At 38.5% G+C, this 13,328-nt stretch overlaps 1 protein-coding gene across 1 annotated transcript in view; it reads right to left on the reverse strand.

Moving 5' to 3' along the window:
* The window catches only part of TPK1 (thiamin pyrophosphokinase 1), a 311,952-nt gene that overhangs the window by 99,566 nt on the left and 199,058 nt on the right, over positions 1–13,328 (reverse strand). The window contains exon 8 of the mRNA XM_075705017.1: positions 10,522–10,668. Coding sequence (XP_075561132.1) covers positions 10,522–10,668 — 147 coding nt within the window. The remainder of the gene's footprint in view (positions 1–10,521; positions 10,669–13,328) is intronic.

Below are 13,328 nucleotides of genomic sequence, written 5' to 3' on the forward strand. Positions count from 1 at the left end.
TTCTTCTGCTGCCAAGTCACAAGTTTCCAGACTCCTTTTCTTGCTTTTAACAGGAACACGTTCACTCCAAATACCTTGATTTTAGGATTAGGAGTAGGAAGCCTGTGCTCCCATGACAGTCATTGGGCCCAACTGCACTGTTGGCAGGTATTTTTGATTGCAGTTGACATGAGAGTGACAGACACATTACAGTCTTAAAAGACACTGAAGAAACCAATTGTTGATCACCGTCTCCTCTTGGGATGTTCTGTTACAGCAGAGAGAGTGCTGAACTAATGTAACCAGTTGTTACCAACATGAAGAAAATTCGGATTGCAAAGTAAATTACTTCCCATGGCAAAGCTGAATAGTTCTAGCTAAATCTTGTTTATCAGGGTAGTACAGCATTTTCCCTAGAACCTCAGATATTACTAAATATTATCATTCTTCTGCACTGATCCTTTTTTAACAATAAGTAAACATAGAAAATCCATACAGTTGACACCACTGCCCTGGCAGATATGGAATTAACAGTGATACTGCAAGGGACTGGAAAAGCCTAAGAAATTTCATAAAAGGACTGAATTTAAGAGATAACATATTTTCAAATATAACTGAGGCCAGAATACGGATGCTCACCTTCTGCAACTTCAACTAATGCCAGCACTCAGATGTGAGCAGAAAGGAGCATTTTTAAGTTTTCCTCTAAATGAATCTATCAATCCTTCAGGCTTGGTCAACCATTAAGTATTCAGCATTCTGATTTTTTTTATTTTTGTGGTAGATAATAATTACAATAACAATAATAGTTGTTTTCCCTGCTATATTTTTAATTTTATACAATAAAATATTTTCCAGACACTCTTTTTCTTTCCAGAGGAGGCTCTGTCGCAGATTACAGACTTCTGATACCTGTTAGCTTCCCTACAGAACCTTCTGTAATGCCAGGGAGGGAGTGAAGAAATCCCATACCCCCAAACTATCACTGAAATCTGTTTAACACTCAAAGAGGAAAGCTCTTACTACAAAACTTTGGTGAAATTCCCCTCAAGCAAGGCAGTAAGGTGCCTTCAGAGAGACAGTGTAACTTAGTGGGTAGTACTTAGGACTTGAGAAATTTGAGCTAACACAATAAAACTGAACAGAGTTATAACTCAGCAATAATTTAAAGATGATGCATAGGCATGCTGCAGTAGACATCACCCCATTAGTTTCCAGTACTACACAGACAAGGCCACTTTGGTCATTGCTACAACTGAAGATTCAAGAGGAAACACTGCGAGACCCAAGAGGAATAGATGAAGCCAGAAGGACAAAAGGACATCAATGAATTAGTGCTTCATAGCATAGAACTGTAACCGCTGGGAGGAGACAAATCCTGGGAAAAATCTTCAAGGCAGCAGTGGCTGCTTAAGTTAAAGCAAGAATATTTTTTACAAAGCTAAACTAAAAAATTAAGATATCATGATGTGCCAAGAAAAGACAGGTGACGGAATCCAAGAAAAATCCAGAGGGGAAAAAAAAAGGGAAGAGAAACAAGCTTAGAAAGAGAAAATAAGGTCTTGCTGTATGACGGTTAATTAGTAAGGGGAGTGGCCTCTGATCAGGCAAGTCACAGGAAGTGTTCATAATTATCCCTCTAAGTCCCCTTAGTCCTTTATGTCTAATGGTTAAGAAACTTCAAAACATTGCATTACTCCCTCTAGGTGTCAGGCAGTAGACAAATATTTTAAACAGCAATAATTATAAAAATACTACAAAATCAATCTGTAAAATACCATTCTATGAGATCTTCATACAGGCAAGCATTTGAGTAATTTTTCTTTTTTAAAGTAGAAAAACACGGCACCATGTAGAAAGCTTATTAAATTATGTACAAAGTATTTAATTCTGTTGATCAAATTTGGAATCCATATTAACACTTTAATTTTTTTTTTTTTTTTTGGTCAAAAATCTTTTCATAAAAAGCTTGAGAATTCGCTAGCTTGCTACAAAGTCCCCATATAGGATCAAAGTCCTACCTGGAAAAAAACCCAAACAAAACTAGAATGAACACACACATGCATGCACACTCCAGCTTTGTCCTGTTTAGTTACAGAATAAAGATTAAATGAACACACAGCAAGTTAAAATACTGCTGTGGTCTTCCTCAGCTTACCACTTTCACCAAAACAGGAGAAAGTTTTACCAGCTTCCCACTGACCTCAGTTTAAGCATCAGCTCCTACCAATAAGCAAACGTCAAAGACAAACATTACACGCTTTGCTGTTCATCATTTAACGTAAAGCAGGCAACTTGTGCAGCAGAATAATTGTTTTATGGTACAGTAAATTATTAATACTACACTGCACACAACCAACCAAAGTATCAGAGCACTGCAGAAAGAAGTTTCTTAAGTGGGGATGAAAGAAAGATTAAGACTTCAAAGGGAACACAAGTAATTGAGAGGCTTGGGAAAAAACCCAGCTCTAAGAAAATTAGCTTTGTAACAGAAAACTTCTTGTGGTTTCTGTAAAGCAGCAAAACAGATATTATCATATTAACAAAACCATATTACAACAGCTAGGGGCAACAACAGAGAGCAGGAACCTCATTGGAAGAGCTTCATTTAGGGTCAAGATTCTCCTAGACGATCATCCATCAGCTGCTGTAGTAACTAATTAAAAATCTGGACAAAGCCCGAAAAATTTTGAGAGCAGAACAGTTGAAACTTACCAAATACCAGATATTGATTCAGAATCAAACTGCATGACTCCAGAATTTAGAAATACATAAGTAATCCAATTAGACTCCTTACATCATCTTCTCTTGCAGACAACCATTAAGATGTGAATTTAAAAACAGCTATGTGATTAACATATCCTGCTATAGAGTATTACTTGTTTCTTAAGAATTATGAGCAGATGAAAATCTCATTTAGTAAGGACTATTCTTTTCCACTTGGCAATGATAGTTTGGTATTTTCCTTTCCTCTCTGAAAGATAAGTTGTTTTTTTTTTTTTAAAGTGGTTACCTGCAAGCTAATAAATTGACTTATGGCCAGCAGGAGCAGGGCCCCTTGCTACAAGAAAGACATTGAGGTGCTGGAGCGTGTTCAGAGAAGGGCAACAAAGCTGGTGAAGGGTCTGGAGCACAGGTCTTATGAGGAGCGGCTGAGGGAACTGGGGTTGTTTAGTCCGGAGAATGGGAGGCTGAGGGGAGACCTTATCGCTCTCTACAACTCCCTGAAAGGAGGTTGTAGTGAGGTGGGTGTTGGTCTCTTCTCCCAAGTAGTTAGCGATAGGACGAGAGGAAATGGGCTCAAGCTGCGCCAGGGGAGGTTTAGGTTGGAAAGAGTAGTCAAGCATTGGAAAAGGCTGCCCAGAAAGGTGGTGGAGTCACCATCCCTGGAAGTGTTCAAAAAATGTGCAGATGTGGCACTTTGGGACATGGTTTACTGGGCATGGTGGTGTTGGGTTGATAGTTGGACTAATGATCTTAGAGGTCCTTTCCAACCTTAATGATTCCTAGTTTTTACTTTCATTAAAAATAATCCAGCCACCAAGCCAGGAAACATGAAATTGCTACTCCACCTTTAATTGGTTTAGCGGTGGACTTGCTAGTGTTAGGTTAATGGTTGGACTGGATGATCTTAAAGGTCTTTTCCAACCTAAACGATTCTATGATTCTATGAATTTTGTTGTAATCTCTTTGCCTAAGCAAAGGCTGAGATACAAAAAAAAAATATTTTGCATATGTCCTTGTGTATGGAAGGGTTAAAAGATGGAATTTTGGTCCGTGGATGGACACTGGGTGAGAAGTAGATAGCCGAGGAATGTAGTTAGCACAGGAGACAGATAATTTATTGTTTGAAATGCTGATCATGGAGTCGAGGGGGCTGAGAACTGTTAGGGAGGATCGTTTCTTGGCTTTATTATCTCTATGGTCAGCAAGGAGGTGCAATTGGGAATATACAAGGCACAGCTCAGCTTGCTTTGTAAGCATCTTGTTATTGGCTTGAGCAAGGTTGATATGTGACTGCTGGATTATGGTAATATGTCGCGTGAACAAAGCCCATGAACTAATAGACGGGATGATTATGTCGCGTGCAGCGCACCTGACCAGCGGGCGCATGCGCCATAGTCTCCCTTTGTTACAACCGAGGCATGTTTTTGGCACTTGCTGGTCACGTGTGTCGAAACCCATTCCTCCTGCAATACAAATACCGGGATTTCCTGAAGAGGGGTGGGCTGGTGTACGGCGAGGTCACCATTGCCTCCATGGGGACGCCCACGTAAAGCTGGCACCTACCGACAACTGGGCTGAACTCGCAGCGCAAGACCGCACAAGAATGTATGGATGGACCATCTTCCTCACGGCCCTCGGGTTGGTAAGACTATTGCTTTGCTAAACTCTTTTAGTGTAATTAAGAAAGCCTTTTGTGCTGCTAGATAGACTGTGTGTGCGTGCCATTCTTTCCCCGGGAATCCTCGAAACCACTCTAAAACAGTCCTCATTATACAGAAGTAATCCATAACTATTAGACGTCATCCCCTGCACAGAAGTCCATGAAAAATCCACATAATCCCAAGTATTTCATTAAGCTGATGCAGATTGCACTTTTAACTGATGCTAAATAAACTGCTTGAAAGGATAGGAGTGTTTCAAAAGCTAATTATTATTTCTAAGATACTATATAAGCTTTGCATATTTCATACTACACATTTGCTGATGGTGGAATAGAACTAAGTTATAAAGAATTTAGCTGTTAAAAGAAAATCCCACTAAAATTTTCCTTTTGTAACAGTGAGAAGCAAGATAGCAAGTAAATCTTCCCCAGGTCAAGATGTGATTGACAAAAATGAATGAAATTTGAATCACTGTTATCCACTAAAACACAGAAATCCTGTGGTAAACACGAAGCAACACCACTTCATAGCCATAAATAACCATAAAATAAACCTGAGTAACTAGGACTTGGAGCCTTTTGAAGGTGCCATTTACACAGACCCACTATAAAAACACACTATAAGAATGACTGAATGATCATTAGCCCAGCTGGATTTTCCCAGGGAAGAAGAAAAACACAGGCTCTAACTCTAACAGTCTTATTTTAAGAATAGAAGTTGAGCTGTAACCAAATCCTCAAATTTCTTACCAAGGAAGGAAACTAAGGCAGCTAAACTACCAACATAGCAACTTTTTTTTTTTTTTTTTTATTCTGAGAAGCCATTTAAATGTCCTACTGAAGCTCTGGAAACACAAAAACCCCTTCTGCAAGGGTTTCTGTGAAGAAGTCAGGCTCCCAGAGAAGGGCTTGAGTAAGACTTTTCCACTGCTAATATTTTTGACATTGGCAGTATTTCTGTCCAGCTCAACGGCTGACTTTGTCATAGAAAAAGTCACAAAAAGATGTATTTATCAAAGAACAAGAAGTTGCATATTTGTGAATTCCATAGACGCTCATTCAAGTGATCTACAAGGAGCTCAAGGCACAGAGACTCACTGCTTTGTCCACTAGATTAAGTTCCAACAGTGCTCTTTCAGAGGAGATACCAAACAGGAAAGACAGCCTTTCAGGACAATAAATATTTTAAGCACTAAATATATGTTTAAATATTTTGTTTAAATATTAAATATATGTTTAAATATTAAATATATGTTTAAACCCCTTCCTTGGCAATTGGGACCTTTTTGCAACTGAATCTATCCACAAAATGTACTAATAATACAGGAAAAGGAGACATTAAAGGTTAACCCCAAATTTCCAAATTCCAAAGTTATTCCCCAGAAGAGGCACACTCACTCAGGATTTTCAGGATTGCAGCAACAAACTCCAGTAAAGTTTCCAGTCTTGTACCTTCCCGCACTTGTATCTATTGCAATGTCCCCATCTAGGAGCAGATCTCCATGCCTAGTCACTCTGTCTGCATCTGTAAAACAGTTCAGGTGATACTCTCTGGACTTCAAGCCAGCTGGCACAGCACTGCTCATATGCATATGCTGTTCTCTCTTGGCCCAAGACAAGGCGGTACCCTCCAAACGCTTAGTAAGCAGTTACTGGCCTGTGCTAACCCCAAACTGTGCCCAGGCACTGTCTGTGAGAACAATAGCTGGCTCCCACTAAAACTGTGCTTGGGACCATGCTAATTAGCTGCACAGCCTACTATATGGCAATATTTATGTTAATTAAAGGGCCTTATTAATACTGTTGTTACTATTACCATAATACTATGTTCCACCTCGGTGCAGAGCTGAGAATGTAATGGCGTTCTGTAAAAAACTAAACGAGCCTCACAGTACCCATTCAGAGAAGGACGTGGGCTTTATCCAATTTACAAACTAGGAGACTGTGAGATGAAAAGCCTATACAATTTACTTCTCTTCAATGAAAAGGTAGTAAAGAGCCAAGAATAAGGGATGGGACTCCTGATTCTTATTGCTCATATTTAGCTGCTGGACTACTATCTATGATGTTAAATTATTCATCATTTCTCACAGGGAAGGCAGGCATGCACTCACAAGAAAAGCTGTGTGCAAGAAAAAGGTTTATCGAAGCATTAACACACTCTTTCAAAAGAGTTAGCTAACTGACAAAAATATGCTGCTGTAACACATTTTCATGTGTAGGTAGCAATTCTTCTCCCCTACATCCCAGGGCTGGAATCCTGCGTGGGGAACACTGAACTGCTCAGTATAATGTAAAAGACAGGCCTCATTAACTCTTGGACATCTTCTCATTTCTTGGTCATAAATCCTATTACCTTGTATTACAAACTGCCATAAAACTCACAGATAAAAGATAATTTATGCTCAGTGTACAGAAGCTAATGTTTCTGTACTCCTGAGAAGCACACTAGCAGAAAATGAGAAAGTATGTATGTAAAGCCTTAAGCCATTCATACTGAGCATGGCTAGCATGATAAACATGACTCTAAAGGCCTAATGCTCTTCAGCCAGGCTATATTCTAATGGTAATTGATATTACCAAAATTTCAAGCATAAAACGTATGGACTGTTGCATAAAATATGCTGCTTATAACGAGTGATTACTCCTTATTAAGAATTCAGGCTTTCTTCCCTCCCCTCACTCCAGAAAGAAATACGACGGCTATTCAGTACAGAGATACTTTTTCTTTCTTTTTTCTTCTTCTTTTTCCTTTTTAAAATTCCAATCATCACATTAGAAAATGCTTCAGAGCAAGCATCACCTCCCGGAATTCTTACAGTCTCCCTATTTCTGACTCCTATCCTAATTAGTGTTGCATGGCACACAAAAACTAACAACCCTTGGAGCTGGCAAAAATCAAAGGCAGCTCAATCTCTTATTTGCTTTTTCTCTAAAGCAATTTAAGTCTTCAGACTTTGGCACCAATATTAACTGTGTTCGTTATCTGCTCAAAGGGATATTTTGCTTTAGTGAAGACTGAGCAAAAGATGCATTAAATTTAGGCTGTTTGTTATTAGTTTTCCCTTCCCATTCAGACAAGAGAAAATCTTTCACTGTCAACTTACATCTTCTGTAGTTACAGACTATGTTCTCATTGCTTGGGCCTTTCCATAGGTGCACCTCATTTCATGCCTGCTTTCTTTTCTTAAATACTTGTTTACTAATTTGAGCTATACTGGAATTCATTTATCTAAATTTAGACACCTACCGTGCATACCTAGATCTCAGCCTACCACTCAATTTCTCCACAGAGTCCACAGAGACAGACATTTATGGGGTGTAATCCTTCCCAACTTTTTTCTCTTCTCTACCTCTCAGAATAGTTCATCCTTACAGGTCAGAAATGAATATAAGAGTTTACTTTCTTGTAGTTTTCTTCATTTTCCATGCCAAAAAACATTTTTACCAATGTATTTCAAAATATATTGCACTGTTTGTCCATCTATTTCCCAAGAGAGGCCTCAGTACTCAAAATGCCAATTACACTTACATTCAGTACTTGGATCATTTTATTGGCTGATGAAAAAAGTCTTTGTTTACCGGGTCCTTCTTGCTTGATAGTCTGCAGTGAATTCCAAATTGGGCATTGTTCTTGCTGTCTTCCTTCTATCACCCTGAAGACTTTTAGCAAGCCTGTTTTCTACAACACTGTGGACCTTTACAAGCATGTTAAATATTGATATATTTCTTCTGATGTACCCCTCTATATCAACATTGTAATAATGTGAAATAACTCTTTCAAAGCAATTACTTAATAGATGTGGTGTACTTAGATATCTACTCACGCAGTCCTCCTCCTAGTTTCTGCATTACTGACTACGAATTCTGCAGCTTGACTTGTTATTCCCCTTTGTATCCTTCCAAGGGTTGTTTATGGGATTACTAGTTTCTCTGCTCTATCCACATATTTTAGCCTCTGCCTAGGTACACATGACAGAGAACCAATACTAGTCTCCCACTATAGTGAGTGGAGGGCTAATGTTATTTTGAAGCAAAAACATGGTTACATTTTGCTCATACATTTTATCCAAAGAATCCAATAAAGATCAGATTCTTCTTCCCCAAGAGAGAAAGGTTTCAGATCTACATTTTATAGGAAAAGCATGATGCTCTTAACTTTATCATTTGCATTAGCATTTGAATCTCAAAACCTTGCTTCATTTGTTGCACAGTTTCCAGACTTGCATTTCAAAAAGTCAGTGGGTCTCCCACTGTGTTCAACTCCCTCCTACCTTGATTTTAAATTACAAAGGAGAGAGGGGGAAAAAGAGAGAGTGCTGTGATTGTGGCTGTTTACAAGAGAAAAATATCACACTGAACTCTGTACAAAAAAAGAGTACTTCCAAGTTTAGGATCCTTGTTTCTTTCTGTGTATAAACTACTCACTCAATTTTTATCTAAACTATGCAGGATTAATATTATTATCAGGAGGTACCGTGACAGTTGACTGAAGATGCTGACAGTGACAAGTTTAAACCAACAATGAAAAGCAATTTTGTGTCAAAGTTAGCATTAAGATTGGTTGAATGACCTGCCCCATATATCTGCCGTTTATTTATGAAAGCTAGAAACAGCCTGAAGTTACAGAAGTCAGTTACTGGCAATGCAGACTGACAGCCAGGAACTGCAGAAAGAAATAATATCCTGTGGAACTCTCTCCACCAACAAAACAGTATTACATGCTTCTTGTATGGCATTATTAGAAACAGAACATAAAAATTTTCCAGCAAGCCCAAACAATTAGTAACTTCTCATTTTTTATTTAAATGCACAGATTATGATTTTTTTTTTCAAGTTGCAAAGGGTTTAACTATTAATTGAATACTCTTCTGAAAGCAACCTTAGGCATGGCATTTTAAAGCCACTTATGGACAAGATGAATGAAAAGAATTAAAAGTTTTTCCTGTCCAAGTAAGCGTTTTGTAAGCTAAATCAGGAATTCTCCATCTTATTTCAGCTTTTCAGTATGTTCTTAAAAATACCCTAAAATTAATTTACAGTGGTCAGTGAAGCACTGCACCCACAGGTCAATCACAAGTGAGTTACTCCTCACTTTCAGGTTTTAACCAAAGTTATCCTTTCGCTGTCTTTCCCCCTCGCTCTGCTGCCTCTACCCATGTAGCTGTGCAACTAATGATCACAGTCATTCCTCGTCACACTGGCAAATGAGCTCCTGTGCCTACTATCTTTCCTGCAGACACAGTGCTTCAAAGTTGTTAATACAGCATCTGCCCCTGTGGATTTAAATCTATAATCTCATAGAACCTTATTAATGCTTTTCTCAAATTACAATGAAGCACGTGTGGTGCAGGGTTTTGTCAAATTTATCTGTGAATGTTACTTATTTTAACAAAATAAGCTTTCCAAGATAAAATGGGAAAGTTAGTTAAGCTTCTAGAAACTGACATCAGGAAAAGGTATTTCCAAACAAATGAATGAATCGCTGTTAGAGAAAACTCTTTGATGCTTAGATTTGCCTTTAATTTAAATCTTAGAAGCAGAAGCCCAGCAAGATCTTTTGTGTGTGTTATTTTATGAATCAATAAATGGAATAACAGACCTGAAAACCCACAAAAATAACACATCTTAAATAAATTCCCTCGTTGATGCTAGCTGGATTCCCATCATAATGAACTGCACCACTCAGACCACATAAGAGCTCTGCCTGATGTGTTTGTCAGGAACTCCCTCATATTTTCCTCTTACATCTTTCTTTTGTTTCTCTTACTGCAGACATCCTTATTGCTACTCAACATACAAAAGGGCTGTGTGCTAATTTTAAACTCACTGGAATCTAATTAAAAAGTTTTAATCTTTTTTTCATTTAAAATCAAAATAATCTATTTACCCAAATTCAGTTTTCACACCCTCTGGATTTCTGTGTTCCTCCCCTTTCAAACAAATCTATCCTGAACAAATTAAACACAATCTTTTCCAAGGCAGGATTGCAGAGCCCATCATTTGCTGTCCACTTCCCTGCAATATATTTTATATTTAGGCTCTGACCCTACAGAATAGAATTAAGAAAATGAGCATTTAATGGTGCAAGACCTACAGGGTCAGGGTGGGTGGAAGGTCAGTTTTATTATGAAGTAACTTTTCACAACACTTACAGGTTGAAGCAGGTAAATCAGTGAGCACTCCTGGATAACTATCACTGGAAAAGGCGTGATATTTGTTGCATGAAAAAGTGTTTCCACTGATGCCATTATTTGGTCAAAGCGTCCTCCAAGTCCACCCAAAGTCACAATCACATCGATCTAAAGGATAAAACAAAAACAGTCACAGGAAAATTTTCAGGCATGAACCTGAAAATCAACAATAAAATCACTTTGGGGAAAAAAGAAAAAGAAAAAATAACTACTGACTATACAAAAGCAAATGTCAAACACAGTTATTTACTCCCATTACCGATAAATACCATTATGTGATTTTTGAGGCTGAGTATTAAAGCTCAGTATATTCATGGCCAACATGTGGCACTTTTAAAAATGACATAACCGTTCTCCCTAAAATACAGGCCAGTCTTTGCAGGTACTTAACTGTCTGTCCTGAATATACAGAGACTAAGATATATCACTCCACATCTAAGCCTCTCAGCTAAGTGTGGTATATCTGAGCCTTAGTATCGTTCATCCCCAGATCTTAACATCATTTCAGTATTATCCTCACAGTTTACAGATGAATAAAGGAAATTTCAAGTTAGGGCGACTGTATGTTGTTCTTGTTCCTGCCACACAGCATTTTCATGTACAAGCAATCCCACTCACAGGCTGACTCTACTCAAGATTAAAAGTACTACTGAAGTAGGAGGTTCCACCCCAAGCAACTGGCACATCACCTCCCAGCTGTCAGGGACAGGAGCGCCCTCCTGTCCCAGTCCCAGACCCGCAGAGAGCACCACCTGACTGCTTGCAATAGGCCACGGAGTTGGACTGCTGTTGCTCAATTGTCTCACACTCCATCAAGCCTCGGAACACTTTATTTCCTATAAGCAGAAAGGGAGTATTTAAAAGCCTTGGTTAAGAGCTTTTGGGTCCTCAGATAAAAGGTCACTGAGTGCAAAGTATTATTATTATTACTTCCATAATGTGAATCAGTTATGTTCAGTAATTGTATTTTAAAAAGCTACCACTGAGTGAGTCATATCTAGGGCCTCAACACACTGCAGCGATAGAGTCTTTAGAAGCTGCCTTGACAATGGCCATCTGGTGAAGTTTCCAACTGTATAGGGCTCAAGTCTATGGCCACTGCAATTACATGAAGTTTTACTCAACCCAGGAGCCACATAATGGTGCTCTGTGTATCTGGAATGATATATTAATAGCATCAGCTTCTGTTTTTATTACCAGGGTTAGGGCTTTACGATTCTGTTGAATATTGGTTTGCATGAAAATTAAGCTCTTTGCCTTTTGGTGAAGAATAATACCATCTTTCTCATCACCATCAGGAAAATACTTGAGAAGCCAGACTGGATCAATATAACACATTATATTAGCAGCAAACACTGAAACAAAAAAGCTATTCTTGTACTGCAGAGAGCACGTATTTTCTCTGCAGATTACCGATCACACAGACCTAACATACAACCAATAGAATATGAATGGTAGGAAAACTTATCCTCAAACAGGAGACAAAACAGCAAAAGCTAATGGCAAAGCTTATGGCTAAACCATAATTCATTTTCCATTTTATTGATTCAAGTGTAGAAACAAACTGCTTTTGTTTGACTGGTGATGACTGTGATTAAAAAAGATGGATCAATTATCTGAAAATAGTACTACTAAAAAGACCCACCCACAACAGTTCCCTACCAGTCAACTAGTAGTAAAAATGCACCCCCGCCAACAAAGGCCATGGAGAAAACGTGCTACATTAACCTGGAACCACAGTGAAGTTAAGGTGACTTTGCAAAGGATTAGTAATCCACATATAAGTTGCTTTTGTTGTGAGCAATGGGACTGAAGATTAAATATTAGCCTAGCCTAGCCTAGCCTTCAAAAACGTGAGCAACTACTGTGTAGTTTCTTGGTATATATGTCTCACCATACGTGAACTTGTTTGTTTTGGCTTTGACGTTTTCTACAGTTTAAAAGGTAAGAATGAAGGAAACACAGAGTTCCCTCTGACTTGTAATTAAAATGATGCAATAACATTCTGAATGTGTCTTCTTCCCTTGTAAAACTGTCAGTATGTCAGACAAATCCTGCTCTGTTATTCACACATGTGTACCTATCGCGAAGTACAGGACCTATCTGAAACAATGAAGTGTTTACTGACTGTATCTTTTTGTGATAGAGATTGTCAGAGTACTTAAAGTTGAACAAAAACATAACAATTTCTGTGTTTTAAAGTATGACAGAAGTGATTCCAAAGTCCTACTCTTTATTCAATAGCAACAATGCAGTGATCTTGTGGATTGGTGCCCAAAAAGAAAATAAAGCCAATCTAGCAGGGAGTAGATCTCTTGAAAAGGCATTCATAAAACAGAGGGTTTGGGTGATGTTGTGTTGGGAGAAGGCTAATAAAGATATCTGAAATGGGAATGTAGCTGTTATTTATGGTTTGCGTGGATTGTGAAAATGAAAAATACAAGTATGTGACAGGTACGCAAACAAACACAGCTGGAGTATGAGAGGAGCAGGCAGAGAGAAAGCTAAAATTCTGCACTTCAGTGATGGTTGACAGTCCTGCCTTTCACTGTATAGTCTTGGCAGCAGTGACAGGCATCCAGACAGTGGAGGACTTTTAAAGCCTCTGTTTGACAGTCTAGGTATACACACTTTGTTTATTTAGCAAAAACACAGAGAGGCTAAGTCCAACAAAAACCTTAAGAACCTTTTCAACCTAAAGCTATCACCTCTGTTGAAAAAAACCACAACACAAAAATCACAAACTAACAAAACAATCAGTTCCTTCC

The sequence above is a fragment of the Pelecanus crispus genome, chromosome 2 (assembly GCF_030463565.1).
Source record: "Pelecanus crispus isolate bPelCri1 chromosome 2, bPelCri1.pri, whole genome shotgun sequence".
NCBI lineage: Eukaryota > Metazoa > Chordata > Aves > Pelecaniformes > Pelecanidae > Pelecanus > Pelecanus crispus.